This window comes from Tarenaya hassleriana, unplaced genomic scaffold, assembly GCF_000463585.1.
Source record: "Tarenaya hassleriana unplaced genomic scaffold, ASM46358v1 Cleome23, whole genome shotgun sequence".
NCBI classification, from domain to species: Eukaryota; Viridiplantae; Streptophyta; class Magnoliopsida; order Brassicales; family Cleomaceae; genus Tarenaya; species Tarenaya hassleriana.
In genome coordinates this window covers 722,997-739,164 of record NW_010965625.1, presented here as the reverse complement: position 1 = coordinate 739,164, position 16,168 = coordinate 722,997, and the positions used below count along the sequence as shown (strand labels likewise).

General features: G+C 35.4%; 2 protein-coding genes and 1 pseudogene across 2 annotated transcripts; all 3 read right to left on the bottom strand.

Moving 5' to 3' along the window:
• Positions 1-3,022: 3,022 nt before the first annotated feature.
• On the bottom strand, positions 3,023-5,966 carry LOC109116751 (annotated as a pseudogene).
• A 332-nt stretch (positions 5,967-6,298) lies between these two features.
• On the bottom strand, positions 6,299-10,213 carry LOC104815234 (DEAD-box ATP-dependent RNA helicase 2-like). The gene is given in 8 exon segments (XM_010543553.2): positions 6,299-6,704; positions 7,163-7,249; positions 7,725-7,892; positions 8,331-8,450; positions 8,547-8,654; positions 8,923-9,095; positions 9,098-9,213; positions 9,769-10,213. Coding segments are annotated over 8 exon segments (1,206 nt in total). The 5' UTR covers positions 10,089-10,213; the 3' UTR covers positions 6,299-6,590.
• A 3,450-nt stretch (positions 10,214-13,663) lies between these two features.
• On the bottom strand, positions 13,664-15,573 carry LOC104815408. The gene is made up of 3 exons (XM_010543792.1): positions 15,471-15,573; positions 14,760-15,221; positions 13,664-14,184 (listed from the first exon to the last, which is right to left on the bottom strand). Exons 1-3 carry the CDS (start codon positions 15,571-15,573, stop codon positions 13,664-13,666), a joined length of 1,086 nt encoding a protein of 361 aa, XP_010542094.1.
• Positions 15,574-16,168: the final 595 nt, after the last annotated feature.

The following is a 16,168-nucleotide window of genomic DNA, read 5'->3' as shown; positions in this document are numbered from 1 at the left end:
TCGGAGTAGAAGACGGAGATTACGAAGCCGGGAAATCGACTAAGCATTCTTCATTTATTCTATTTTACGATGTTTTGTTGTATTGATATGAACCCCGACGTCTCGATGTTTAGCGAGTAGTCCCATAGCTGTAGGTTAGGGACTCGCTATGTAGGGATCTTTGGTTTTTATTTCCAGACTTTTGGATTTGTTTATTCCATTCAGTTTATTGAATTGTTCTTAATGCTTTGATCTCGTTGGCCACTTGGTTGAATGAATTTAGGGTTTTAATTCACATAGACATATGAGATTCTAACCTGGAACTAATTCAATAAATAGAACATGTATTGCATTGAGAGATGAATATTTGCCTAGGGATTATGATAGCGTTCGTTCATGCATCCAGGGTTTTAAACTATTGAATCGAGAGATTAGTAGGATAAAGTCTGGATAGTGAGGTTAGACTCGAGAGGGTTAATCTCTACTTTAGAGCTTGAATTCCCTGAATCGGATAGATAAACCACTGAGTTTGCATCTTTTGAAATACCCTTGCATGTAAAGCAATCCCGAAGCCTGCAGTGTTTTGCCATTGATAGTTTATCGTTTGTTTTTATTATTTGCTTTTGATACACTCTCATCATTCTCATATTTTCTCTGGATCTAGATTTGGATTAGGATTTGATTCCGTTATTTATTTGTTCATGTGTTCGACCCTATCTGCTACAATCGATCCGTACACTTGCGGTATTTGTTGAGTCTAGGTTAATTATCACTTGATTCATATTTCTACACCTAGATTTACGACATCAATTTTCTATTCCTTTTTCTATTGAAATATTGTATGAATCCATGTCTGTTTTGCTTTCTCCCATGATGTGTGAGTAGTCTACTTGCTGTAGGTTAGGAAATCTAGCCATGTTATGGAATTATCAATGTGCTTAAATGGTTGATGCATATCTAAGTTAGATCTGGTTTTATGAATTGAACGTAATGCATTCTAAGGATTGATCACCCTATAGAATTGAACTTGATTTAATTGATTGCAAAGGAATTTAGATTATTTTATATCAGAATCCGTTCATAAGATAGGTTCAATTATTAATTCTGAACGCATAAGTCAGACTTGATAAGAAATTCTTAATTCGACCTAGGAACAATGATAGCGGAAATTAATACTTCTAACGTAGACCTAAAGATGCGGAAGCTGATAGGAAAGTATTAGTTAGAGAGCGATGATCTCTGACCAGGACGCATTCTAGAATAGAGGCTAGAGTTTTCCGAATCGATCTTAGACTGCAAACCAACCATATCTATTTAGATGTTTGTAGTATCGGTGAACCCCCGAACCTACAGTGCCTTTAGTTATAGTTTTCCTAACCAATCAACTATTTTGCTCCCAACTTTCGCTAGAATCACCATTGACACCATCACCTCTCGATCCCTTTGTTCGATCCTGGTACTACATCGAATCTGTACCCTTGTGGAACCGGTTTAGTCTAGGTTTTTATTACTTGACCATCAACTCACCTAGATTGGCACGCTCAAGTTTTTGGCGCCGTTGTCGAGGACTGGAATTCAGTTTTGATGGCGATTTAGATTCTAGTTTTCCACCACCATCAACTTTTTTTTCACCACTTTCAGTGTGATGCCCGTAACCCATATACAGTATATAGGTTGTGCCACATGGACAATACGATAAAATAAAATAATAGAACCGTGAAAATACGAAATCCAAAAATTTTTTTTAAATAGAGTAAGCAGCGGAAATACATCGCGTGATCAATATCGCAAAACAACACATGTTTGGATAGTAAATAGTACAATCGTACAAAAGGCGGAAATACAAGTCTCGTAGTCCAAAATACAAAACTCGTACATGATGTTGTCTCTCTTAGGTCGTTGTCATCCGGATGCGCTTCACGTATCCCTCATGATTTGAAAAAGATAAAACCACGATGGTTAAGCATAACCGCTTAGTGAGTAGTCCGGGTTGAACCCAGTAATCTCGTTCTCAGTGAGAACGGTGTTAACCGATGATTCACAAACAACATAAAACATTAACAACCATGCATAATTGTTGGGGTTTCGGAGATCCCTAAACATGCGCTCATAACGGTTTCTAGGGTTCCAATCTTGGGTTTCACGCAACGGAACAATATGAAACGAAACCCAATCAACAGATCTTGCAGATCAGAGAGAAGGGTATACATTTTTTCACATTTTTTGAGACTTTAACTTGTACTTCGGTTACTCGACATTTTGAAAACGATTTGGAGTGGAGATTGCTACGTTTCATTGTTCAAGAATTGATTCTTCATACTATAATTTTTCTATTCCTATTTCTATTGAAATGTTGTATGAATCCATGTCTAATTTGCTTTCTCCCATGATGTGTGAGTAGTCTATTTGTTGTAGGCTAGGAAATCTAGCCATGTTATAGAATTATCAATGTGTTTGAATGGTTGATGCATGTCTAAGTTAGATTCGGTTCTATGAATTGAACATAATGCATTCTTAGGATTGTTCACCCTATAGAATTGAACTTGGTTTAATTGATTGCAAATGAATTTGGATTAGTTAATACCAGAATTCGTTCATAAGATAGGTTCAATTATTAATTCTGAACGCATAAGTGAGACTTGATAAAGAATTCTTAATTCAACCTAGGAACAATGATAACGGGCGTTACTGCTTCTAACGTAGACCTAAAGATGCGGAAGTTGATAGGAAAGCGTTAGTTAGAGAGCGATGATCCCTGACCTAGACGCGTTCTAGAATAAAGGCTAGAGTTTCCTGAATCGACCTTAGACTGCAAACTAACCATATCTATTTAGATGTTCCGTAGTATCGGTGAACCCCGAACCTATAGTGCCTTTAGTTATAGTTTTCCCAACCAATCAACTATTTTGCTCCCGACTTTCGCTAGAATCACTGTTGACACCATCACCTTTCGGTCCCTGTGTTTGACCCTGGTACTACATCGAATCCGTACCCTTGTGTAATCGGCTTAGTCTAGGTTTTTATTACTTTACCATCCATTTACCTAGATTGCCATGATCATTAATCTGTTGTGTGAGAGCTCTAACCAATTCAATGATTGACAATTCATAAGAAAGCTTGTAGGAATATTTCCCGAGAAATTATTGCGAGCAATATCCATAAAGCGGATGTTTTTCATCTCACCGAAAGAGGAAGGCAAAATCCCATGAAACTCATTATCAGAGAGATCCAGATGTCTTAAACTTGACAGTTCATCCCAAATGTTTTCGGAAGCCTATCATCGAAATCATTAACTGAGATATCCAGAATGCGCAAGTTGTGCACTACCCGAGGCAGTCGAAAGGCATTGAAAGAATTGTTATGTAGAAACAAAATTTCAAGTTTTGTGTTGTTCTCCAAAAGCCAGGTGGGGAATGGTCCAAATATCTTATTGTTGGAGAGATCGATTAGACACAAGTCCTTCTGGTATTGGAAGAAACTAGAAACCTTTTCTATGTTGCAGTATGGTAATCGAATAACAGTTAACTGAAATCTTGGCTGCCAAAGAGTATCTGTCTCTGTATGCACTTGTAGCTTATTAGACCTCGATGAAAGTTTCAATACCTTGAGGTTAGAAAGGTTGCCAATTGAGCTCAGAGAAAATGACCCTTCAAAGTCATTGTCATATAATGATAAGTATTCCAAGGATTCAAAGCGTTTGAAGAAGAATGATGGTAGCTTCCCTCTTAACTGGTTTGATGAGACATCAAGAACCCGGAGTTTGGATAAGCCTACAAGACAAGGAGGAAGCTCTCCTGTAAGTTCGTTCTTACGAAGGTCGAGCTCTTGTAGATTCTTCATTTTGCATATTCCTGCATAATCAAATGAAAGAATACCAAAATAAAAATGATATAATTCTTCTTAGTTGTTCATTAATGTTCATCTTACAAATGATATCTAAGCGATATGTTTGAATCTTATTCTAAGATATATAAATGATAAGCATTAGAAATAAGGTCATAGTGAAAACATATTTATAAAAAGAAAAAAACAGAAACAAATGGAACCAAAATCAATTTGCGTTTACATAAACTGAAATATAAACTATACCATAATTTGCTATTTGGTTTATATTTAATTTAAGTTCGTCTCGGTTACCATGTTGTAATTGCAGTTGTTAACTGCAATAGGTAGTTTTCTCGTTTCGAAAACTGTATGTGTGTCGTGATATATGTATGTAAGCGTTGTTGCCGTTTTTTGAAGTGTGTACTATGTAACGAAATAATTTCAGTTTCCAGAAACAAAGCTCTACATAAACATCGATTCTCTCACAATTCAAAATTGATAAGTGCCTAAGAGAGTGTCGAAAGCATCGCTTGCCTTCTGTTCCCAACAGGCCGAAAAATCGGTTATCATTTAGATCCATTGCCTTGAGCTTATGTAGATCAGTGAGCTCTAGCACAAGACAAGAAATACATTGTTACAAGTGCTTAAACTAACTGTTTCATTGACATCGATATATATATATATATCGAGAGAGAGAGAGAGCAAAAACTTGAAACCCGTCTTTGTAGATCGCAGTTAGATAGTTAAATACCTCGTGCAGGTAGATAGTTTTCGAAATAATTCCAACTCAGATCTAGCACTTCCAAATTTCTTAGACCTCTTAAACCTGCAACAACACGGTAGAGAGGAAGTTCTTTAGGAACTATGAAACCTTCCCTACGAAGAAAGAAGATAAACACTCACTTTGCCAAAACACTCTGAGAAAAAAAGAAGGAATGATAGAAAAAAATACAATCTTTTGTCTTTTGTATATTTTTTTGGATAATCCAAAAGTACACCCTACTACATCTCATAAAGGAAATGTCTCTCTTCACGCTTGGATTTGAATCTATGATAAACACATATTTTACATATTTTTTTACTACTAAACCACCCAAATTTGGATAAAACAAGATAAATTTTGTAATATATTTTTAGTAATATATCGAGAAAAATGCGTCAAGTGTTAAAAGACAATGTAACGAAGAATTAAGAACTTGAATGGAAGATATTTTTAGGTTTTTAAAATCCTAAAAGCAAAAAAAATTGACATAAGAATAGTTTAATAAAAATTTGAAAAATCACTTTTATCAAAAAATCAACTAAAACTAAATTTTTTTTTGGATTTACAAAAAACCAAAAACTTAAAATTAAAATAAAAAACTCAAAATAAAAAGTTATTAACATTTAAACCCTAAACTACAATAGTGTAGAAATGGGTGAAAAATTGTACCTTTCATAGGAAAGCCACAGGGAATTTCTAGAAAAAATCAAAGTCTTGAGCGATACGGCAACATCCAAAAAAGGTGGGATGCTGTTATTGAAATAATTACATCGAGAGTCTCAAGTTTTCTTAATCTTCCCAAACTTTTATAACCTACATTTAATGAAATTATAAAAACAAAGCAAACGTTAGATGCACACTTGATGGTTCGGTCTATTTTTCATATATCCAAATTCCTTTAAATTTGTTATCTATATATTAGGGAGCAAACGGTTGTTGTTTGGTGTATCTTTTGTAAATCCAATGATCTCGAACAAATATCTATAATAAAAAATTTGTTTTTTTCCCTCTAATCAACAGTTTTTCTTAAATTCGATTTTCGTGTCTCTCTAAAATTTTGAGATTATTAGATCACGAAAAACTTCAAAAATAACGATCGTGTATTCAAAAGAAATTTTTTTGAATAGCAAACGAATTTAGAGGTATAAAAGTTAGAGAAAAAATTATGTGAATATTCTTTTTTTTTGTCTGGGTTCTATATATCAAATGAACTAACTCAAACTCATATTCATACAAAGGGAAGTGTATATTGTATTAACGATGAATAAACCTAGATTTTATTCTAGTATTATTCTTAATATCAATCTAACATAAATGATTTAATTTTTTATTTCAATCCTAAATACTCAATATTTTTGCAAATTTTTATTTAAAATTTTCTAGAACCTTCCCTACCCATTGGATTCTCACAGGCTAAGCTTCTTACGGGGGACCAGCCCGTTTGGATTCTTCCAAAAACCCACCAGTCGCAGGTATATTATTTTAATTTCAAATTTATTTGGACTCTTTTCCACTTATTTCGGTTTTCAGCTGAAACGGAACTTAATTCTATCTAATTTTGTTTCAATATTAAAAATTGGTTCGATTTTTAATACTGAAACAAAACTGAACAGAATTAAGTTTCGTTCCATCTGAAAACCGGTTTTAAAATATATATTAGTAGACTCATGGGAGCGACCGCAAGCAAACACTCCGACACGACCCACATGAAGTTATGAACTACAAAGAACATTAAGCAAACATCGAAAGTTGTTAGAAAATATTCCAAAATTACACCCAATTCCTCTTAATTTAATTATAAAAAAAAAACTCCTAAAAGAAACAACATTTCACAAATGGATATGAAATCCATGAAAATACCCCCAAAGTAGTGTGTTAACACCATTATAACAATCATCAAGCCTTTTTGCATGTCTCTTTCAAAACATTCCCTTGAATTGCCACCAGCTCATGCAACACACACCCATCACGACGTCTAAAGATGTTCCAAATCCATGGAAGCCAGATAACAAACCAAAACCTTTTAGATAAGATCTGCCACATTCATCGGCATCTCGTCTATCTGTGTACTGTAATACTGCTCGATGTCCCTCAGGATCTTGATGTCGTCGCTCTTTACAAAGTTAATCGCAACTCCCTGTCATCATCACCAACAAACAATATCACTTATATAACGTCTTCAACCTAGCTCAAGCCTACAGAGCAAATGACCCCTTCACTGGTTTATGCCCTCATTTCTACTCCATTAAAAATATGTATCATATCAAGTGAAGTTTCAAAACAAGTTGAAAGATATGAGGCACAAAATGCATATTATAATAACATAAGATCACTTATGATACTACTATTACAGCAGTATGAACGCACAAGTGATGAACAAAGAAATAGCATAAGATCAGATCACTTCAGAAAATTTAAATGTCAATTTGATCACCCATCTTGCATATCCATGTATTCTCAGTGTCGATTTGGCTTTCGACACTTTCTAGTAATAATGCGAGAAACCACTCAGGAAAGAGCGCAATATGTAATCGAGTAGTCCGCCCACAAATAGTGCAAAATATATATAACCAGATGTAGGATTGCATCACTTACCTTGCGACCAAAACGACCAGAACGTCCAATCCGATGGATGTAAAGCTCACGATTATTGGGTAGATCATAATTGATGACAAGAGAAACCTATTACAGAAACATTTTCATGTCATCATTACTTTCTTGAGAAAGGATGGGCCAAAACTACAGAAATCTAAAGGCACGTATCCACATGTTGCAAATATTTTGACTCGCAGACTATTTTTAATTGAGTAGAAATGAGGTGGATGAGGATGACCAGATGTTACATGCCATTTACTAATGAAGAGATGATAAGCGATTATACATCCAGATATATTTTCAACCAAGACCATGAACAGTATTGAAGGAGGCACACCATCCTTTCGAACAACAAACTATTGACAATCTCCAATGTGAGTTTTAACAACCATTAGCACCTCGATGGAAGGTACAGGTGGACAATCAGGAACAAATATGGTAAGCATTTCCAAGACCAAACTTTAAGACTAAGACATATGGTAGAAGACGTGAATTTGATCCATTCAGAACGTTCAACATCCACACAACATGTAACAGTAGGTATAGAAAAAACCAAACTTACTTGTTGAACATCAATTCCTCGTGCCCACACATCTGTCGTGATCAGAACACGGCTTTCACCAGACCGAAACTGATTCATGATTTCATCTCTCTCCTTCTGAGGCATGTCCCCGTGCATCGATGAGACAGTGAAATTGTTACTCCTCATCTTCTCACTAAGCCAATCCACCTACATAGCGCACACAAAATACAGTGAACCCACACAAGTTGAGACAAATTATGCTTCTTTTGTCGTGTGTTAAAAAAACATAATAACTCAGTTCCAATGCCTAGGAAAGATTGGAAAAAGGAAAAGATGTATGAATCATCAGCATGACACATTGCATCACAATAGACACAGAGATAACATATGGCGTATTAGAGACATTTTAAATTCAGATCAAGTGCATTCCTGAGCAGTTGAATTTTTTTACAAAACCCTTTTACTTCCATATAACTATATTGCACCTTCGGTATATACCTTTCGTATACTTTTTAGAGATAAACAATATTTCTAACAGGAAGAAAGTCTTCATGACAAGACCATTATCTCTGGAGAACAAAAAAATATGCCAAACCGAGCAACGACACAGGCATTGCATTAGAAACTTAAGAATCACCCTCTTACCTTTCGTTTCGTGTTGCAGAAAATAACAGCTTGAGTGATAGTAAGTGTATCATAAAGATCACACAGGGTATCAAATTTCCATTCCTCTTTCTCAACAGCCACAAAAAATTGTTTGATTCCCTGGAATGGATTTTCACAGAAGTTAAGCGATGAGATATATGCTACTAACGATGCCTTGACGGAAAAACTTCTATAAGCAGACAGAAGAGAACTTACTTCAAGAGTCAACTCATCACGCTTCACAAGTATCCTCACAGGATCCGTCATAAACTTGTTTGTCATCTCCAAAATCTCATGAGGAAGAGTAGCAGAAACCAAGACAACCTATAATTAAATAAATCAGATTAGAAACATCATATGAAGGAAATTTAGTTCAACAAACTGACAGCAGCATAGGTATGTTGAACAACTTGAACTACTAAAATGGGGATATATGATTATATCGCCCCTTTACAACTCAACAAGTCAACAACCAGATTTTGCAACATGGCCCAGGCACATACAACCAATGATATAACCCAAGAAATAACATGCAACAACAGCAAAGAAATTGCTATTAACCAATGAACAAGATTGGACAATAATACTTAACCTGAAGATCCGGTGGAAGATATCTATAAACATCGTAAATTTGATCTTTGAATCCTCTGCTCAGCATTTCATCTGATTCATCAAGAATCAATAGTCTAATGGCTCTGGTACGTAGACTCCTCCTCTTTATCATGTCACAGACTCTACCAGGAGTTCCAGACACAACGTGGACTCGCTCTTGCCACCAATGCAGGCATGTGCCTGAATATTTGCATGTAACCCAATAGCCTGTATCGTCCTCTCTGTTTGTGAAGCCAGCTCTCTTGTTGGGGACAATATCAAGGCCTGAACCCTAAACGAAAATCACAAACTGATGAGTAGAACAGAACGTAAGTCATGCAGCCTAAAGAAAATACTCCCCAAGTATTCTAACCACAAATCCAGAAAAAATATATCATAGCTTTTCGAAAAGGAATTCTAGCAAATAAACTCTCGAGACAACCTTCAAAACCAGATACAAATCCATAATAATCGACAATGATAGACCATGAGCTCACGAATTTTTTTTGATAATCCGGAAGATTATTGGGCATTTGGTCCAACTACATATCTCCCAGAACTACATATCTCCCAGAAGGCCGGGAGAGCTCTCTTCCTCACCATTGAGCCACCCAATCTTGGGTGAGCTCACGAAATTATATCTATTCAACATGATATAGAAGCCACCAGTCAGAAATTTAAGAGCTTTCCCATAAACCCACCAAGCCAATCCAATAAAATCCGGCAACCACAATTAAAAAAACGCAAAATGCGAATCAAGACAGAATAAACAATACGAACAAAAGAGGTCGTTGGCATCCGAATTAGGGTTTCCATGGAAAAAATGCATAGAGAACAGAGAACATACTCCCTGGACGAGGTGTCGACGATTTGGCAAACCGAGAGCGCAATCATGGAGGTCTTCCCTGTACCAGATTGAGCCTGAGCGATAACGTCGCGACCTTGTAGAATCGGCATCACAGCCCTCTGCTGAATCGCGGAGGGCTTCTCGAACCCGTAATCGTAGACGCCGCGAAGCACATCCTCCTTGATCCCCATGTGATCGAAGCTCGTGATGGGCTCGACCCCCTCCGTCGTCTCAAAGACGAGCTTGTCGTCATCCAGTGCTCCTCCGCCCCTCCGGCCGCCGCCTCCACGGCCAGGATGCGCTACGTTCGCCGCTGCCATAAGATTTTTCCGGCTTCACCCTCCGCCTAGGGTTTTTCTCTCTCCTCAGGTTTTCCTCCGATTCTCTGCTCGTTTCGTAGAAGCTTCTCTGGAAGTATCTGCGAGAGCCTTTTTCAGAGGAAGGATAAGATCGTAAATTATGTGCCTCTGAAGGGTTTTTATTTACGGGAGAGAAATAAGGAAACAACATTATTTTTTAGAAAATACCATAAGCATATATCAACTACCAAAATAATGCACCAAGCATGAACAAAAAAAAAACGGAAACTTTTAGAATCAAATCAAATTTTAAAAATTTGTGTGATTTTAAAAGTTTGTGTATATATTAAATTAAATATTATGGTTATATTATTTTTATCAAATAGTTTTTATTTTTTTAATATTCTCATTTTTATGACTTTCTCAAATTTGTTTCCTTCTGCACAAGAATATAAAAAGATATTTGTATGAGCAACCAAGTCTATGTTCATACTAGTAGATATGTATATAAGATATTTGCTACCAATATTCAATTTATTTAACATATATATTTTATAGATTATAATATAGTAGTTTTATAAATCTACTTACAACAATGAGAATCTACACATATATATATATATATATATATATATTGTTAATTAAAAAAAATAATTCTTTATGAAGTTTGTAAAATTTTAAATAAAATCAAAACAAGTTTACCATAGTAAAATTTTACTATTAAGTTTACTCCCGCTTATAAATTTTTCTACGTACGTTACAATATATATTATTTTACTATGTTATATATCATTAAGATTTCATCTTATCCAACTCAAACTGGACTATTGAATAAATGGGGTTGAAATTTTTATAATAAATTTAATTTTTTTAGTTGAAGATAATCGTCAATAATCGATTTAAAAAACAATCCTTCTATAAGACACTCGTTGTTGATAATTTAGTTGTGTGTGTGTCATCTTGATCTTAATTTTCTTAATAGTTTATATTTTAAATAGGGACAAACCAAAAAAAATACTTCAAGTTTTTTACTTACACCAAAAAATCTCTCTACTTAAAATTCATCATAAAAAATCATCAACTATTAATTTTGAGAAAAAAAGACCAATTATATAAATTTTTTAAAAACAAATTTTCACTTTAAATTTGTTATAAAAAAATCATCAATTATTAATTTTAATAAAAAAATTTATTTATTAAAATATAAAAAGTGTATATTAATATTAATAGATTATAATTAAGTATTTTTTATTAGTTGTAAATATTATATTTAAAATTCTATTATATATTATTACAGAGATTATAAATTATCATTTTAATTTTTTTTATAGATTTATAAAATATTTTTAATAAAAAAATCATCAACTATTTGAAATTTTCAAAACACATTCTATTTTAAATATAGAAACCTATAACCAATAAAATATACTCAATTTACAACCTATCAAATAGTAACATATAATAAAATTTTAAATTTAATATTTACAACCAATAAAATATACTGAATTTTAAACATAACATTTGTATACAAATTTATTATATAAAGATTGATATTTATACATATTTATATGAAATCTAAATATTATGATATAATAAATTTAAATAAATATTATGTTTTTATTGTGATTTTTAGAATTATATAATTTATATTTTTTTAAAAAAATTTTATAAATTTTTATAAATAATTTTTAAAATAAAATATTTTGTAGATAGATGATTATTTTTTTATAAAAATTAATGATTGATGATTTTTTATAACAAATTTAAAGTGAAAGATTGTTTTTCAAAATTTTAGGGGTGATCGCCAAAAAAACCTTGTACTTTTTCCAGGTTAACCAAAAAACTCTGTACTTTGAAAATTACCGAAAAAACCCTATACTTTTTAATTAGTAACCCATAAACCCTCGCGTCGTGATATCGGTGACGGTGGAAATGGAAAAGCCGACGTGGCTCAAACGAAACTACAGAACGAAGTCCACGTAGGGTTAAGTTTGCCACATCATTATAACTCATTTATTAAATACCTTTGTTTGGTCTGAACTAGTTCATCTTCTTTCCACAGACACGATAGAGAGAGAGAGAGAGAGAGGAGCTTGTAACGACCCGTGACCGCTACGAATTGTCGAAACTGCTCTCACACAGCAACCCGAGATCTTCCAACATGTTTTGTCCTCACTCGTACGCATACCGAGACACTTTCCAGTAGGTCACCCATCCTAAGATTGTTCCAGAGTCAGCACGCTTAACTTTGGAGTTCTCTCGAGATAGTCAACCAAAAAGGTAGTGCACCTTGTTGCTATGAGTAGTTCAACTAATTCTTTTATGTTATCTTAGACCGTATAGTCTCATACCTATACAACCCTCGAATCTCTCTCATTCCGGTGTGTTCGATTCATCCCTGTACCCCCTATCCAGAAGCTCGTCAAGAGCCGCCCCTTGTCCGTGCCTCTGCACCGGCGATCACTCCCCGCCCTCCTACGGTACTCTGGGTTGTCACAGAGCTCTAGGGATTTCTTCAATCTTCCATGGTCGTTGTTTTGAGCAGATTTCGACTACAACTCGCATCGATTCTATCTCGTTCGACTCATCTATGATTCTATCAGTTGTACGTTCTCCAAAGTGAAGACAAGAGGTAAGAACCGAAATTTGGGGTTTTAGGGTTTTGTGTTGGACTTGAAATATGTCGAATTTAAGAAATTTCATATATGTAATATTGTTTTAGGACTGAAAAGTTATGAGATTTTATGGTTAATTTGTTATATTTGGCAAATTTTGGTGTATTGTGTTTGGGTTCAACAAATTTGAATGTCGTTTTAGAAATGTGTTAGGTTTCATCAATTTGAGGCTTATGTTTTCGGATTATGTTTGAAGAATGTCGAACATGTTTATATAACAGATTCAAAATAAAAAGATGAGTTACGAAGGAGAGTCTTCAATTTCGAATGCTCGATCAACTCGGGAAAACAGTGGATTACGATGTTAAGAAATATTAGGAACTATAGTGCATCAGGTTGTGAAGTTTTATACCATCACCTACTGAGTTAGCACTACTTTGAGCATTTTCCGACATTACACGTGTAGATTTCTTCTTTTTTGATGGTGGCAGCTGACTTGTTTCACCTACCAACTAATCACAAGATATTCATCACAACCGATCAATAAAACCAGAAAAAAGTACAGATTTCGTACATGTGATTTTCTCGGACGACCTCTCCCTCGCGTTGGACCCTGCACTTGAAATGGTTCATTCTTACATGTCCTTACATTGTGTCCAACCTGTTGACAGCAAGTACATGTCATTTTTCTTCAGTGACGTGAGATACGACCATTCTTCGGGGGAGACTCATGTGGATCCTTTGTCCGATTGAACTTTCTAGGGCGACCCGGCATTGTTCTCGTATTGGGTACACCAACTGGAGTTTTTTCTGTCTTTCTCCATAATTTTTCTCCATTCACGGGTAGAATATTATGCTCGTATATCGCTATCCATGTTTCCTTTGAAAAGTAATCGGACACATACCTGCAGAAAACTTTTGTCATTAGTAAACAACTAAACCATAATTTGTATTGATAACACATACCTGTAAAATATGGACTTACGCCGATAAACTCTCTCGTTTTTTATTGATGACAGATAAAGCATGACAACATGGGATCCCGGTTACATCCCATTCTCGACATGCACAACTTTTCATGCTAAGGTCGATGGAATAACTTGTACCGAGATTCATAACCTCGTATTTCCCATGTCCGCTGGGAATAACCATGCAATACCCACTTTTCTTCCGAGATTTCTCTAATTCCTCCATGGCATGAGGAGTAAACTGTGTTACACATTTATTAGCATCTCTCAACCTTTTTGCAATCCGTCCCATGGTTTTTCTCCGAATATCCTCAAGCATGTCTACTACTGGACGAAGTCGAGCATCTTTGATTGGACTGTTGAAACTCTCGTTTAAGTTGTTGTTAATATCTCCACATTTTGCCGCTTCCTGGAAGAATTCTCGAGACCAATGCTTCAGATTAGTAGCAATCAATGCCTCGTATGCTGCTGAATTAAAACGTTTCAACCCGTCCATGTGTTCACCAAATTCACCTTCATGAAAACCACTGTTAGCTTTGCAAAAATGGTTTAAATGACACTTAAACCAATGTTATGTCAAATTACCTTGATGAAAACAATACGCAGCCTTCCAGAAAAACTTTTTCTCTGTGAGTTCCTTGAATTGTTTCTTCCCATTAGCGTATATATGTCTCGCACACATTCGATGTTCACAACGTGGTAATTCTACGTCAATGACATTAATCAAACCCTAAAAAACCATAATTAACCATCAACGTATAAGTGCCTTGCACAATTACATATTCACAATAATTAGAAATGGAAAACAAGGTACCTTTTGCTTGTCAGAATATAATGTGATGCCTTCTCCTTATCCTAAACATAAATCTGTTTTTATTTTTCTAATAAACCAACCCCACGTGTCTTTATTCTCAACTCGAACAACAACCCATGCGTGGGGTAAATTCGATTATCAGCATCCCGACCAATGGCAGCAAGAAGTTCCCCTTTCAATGCCCACTTCAAGAAACAACCATCCAATCCTATAATCGGACGACAACATTTTTTCCACGTTTCAAGCAGTACCTCGAAACAAACATAAAATCGATCAAACAATCCATCTTCTGTACCAACTTCAATGGTTGTGTTCGGATTAGATCTATGAAGTTCTGCCTCATAATCCAATAACTTAGCGAATTGAGCCCCCTGATCTTGAACCAGTGTCCTTAAAGCAATTCTGCGAGCTTTGAAGCACTGAACACGAGAGACTATCACCTGGTGCCGCCCCATAACCTGATCTTGTATTTCTTTAGCTGAAAAAGATGGCTTTCTCCTGAGATCTTCTGCGAAAAGTTGCGCTATACGTGTTGAAGTCAACAACTCAATATGACTCCTCTTCGGGTGGTTGTGGTTATCATGGAATATCTTGATCATCCACTTGTTCGAAGCAGTATGCACAGAACAATAGATTCTCCATGAACAATCTGTTTCTGCGCAATGCACTGAATATCTTGTGCTTTCACACTTCGAGTACTTCACGTTGAAGTTATTATCCAATGCGTAGTGAAACAATTCTTCTTTAAAATCTTCACCTGTATTAAACATCTTACCAAGATGAAGATTATGTTCACGCTTACTTGGCCCTTCTTCCCCTGGTCCCTACCTTTCAAATACGTTCATAAACTCTCGCCACTCTTCCTCTCTCGTTTTTGATGTAGTCGGAAACTCATCTCCATTGTCACGACAGTCTGCATCGCTGACATATTCTGCATCATTATCTAACCCACTCCTAAACCCTAATCCTTCGCCATCTCCTAATCCTTCATCATTGCCAAACTCACCTCTATCACCGATTCTTTCACCATCCCCCAATCCCGCATCATTGCCAAACTCACCCTCATCACCTTGTCCTTGATCATCACCTACTATATCATCAGATCGCATAACTGACCTTTATGATTTCAAATCGCCTTCAGATCGACGCCACAAGTTCCAAATCGAAGACCCACGTTCGTAATCGACAATCACAAGTTCGAAATCACCTTCAACTTACAGACCCACGCTCGAAATCGATGACCAGGGTAGACATCAATGACCCAAACTCCAAATGACTTTCAACTTAGAGAGAATCGAAGGTTTAGGGTTTGAAATCTCCTTCGATTCAAAGAGAAAACAAATAACTTAGGGTTAGCGTTTGAAATGAGTACACTCGTCACGGGCTTCTTCCTTCTTTATTTTTACATTGGATTTTAGGTAATGTGGCAAACTTAATCCTGCGTGGACTTTGTTCTGCAGTTCCGTTTGAGCCACGTCAGCTTTTCCGATTCCACCGTCACTGATATCACGACGTGGGAGTTTATGGGTTACTAATTAAAACGTACAGGGTTTTTTTATTTAATTATATAAAGTACAGGGTTTTTTCGGTAATTTCCAAAGCACAAGGTTTTTTTGTTAACCTGAAAAAAGTACAGGGTTTTTTTGGCGATTACCCCAATATTTAATAAAGCATCTATATGTGTGTATATATATATATATATAT

Bases quoted from the DNA above. Each gene is read 5' to 3' on its own strand.
- LOC104815408 (XM_010543792.1), bottom strand. From the start codon at position 15,573: ATGCGATCTGATGATATAGTAGGTGATGATCAAGGACAAGGTGATGAG. The intron at 15,222-15,470 runs GTGAGTTTGGCA...TGTTTAATACAG, and splicing joins TGAAAGAATCGGTGATAGAG to GTGAAGATTTTAAAGAAGAA. The intron at 14,185-14,759 runs GTACAGAAGATG...ATTTTTGCAAAG, and splicing joins GAACACAACCATTGAAGTTG to CTAACAGTGGTTTTCATGAA.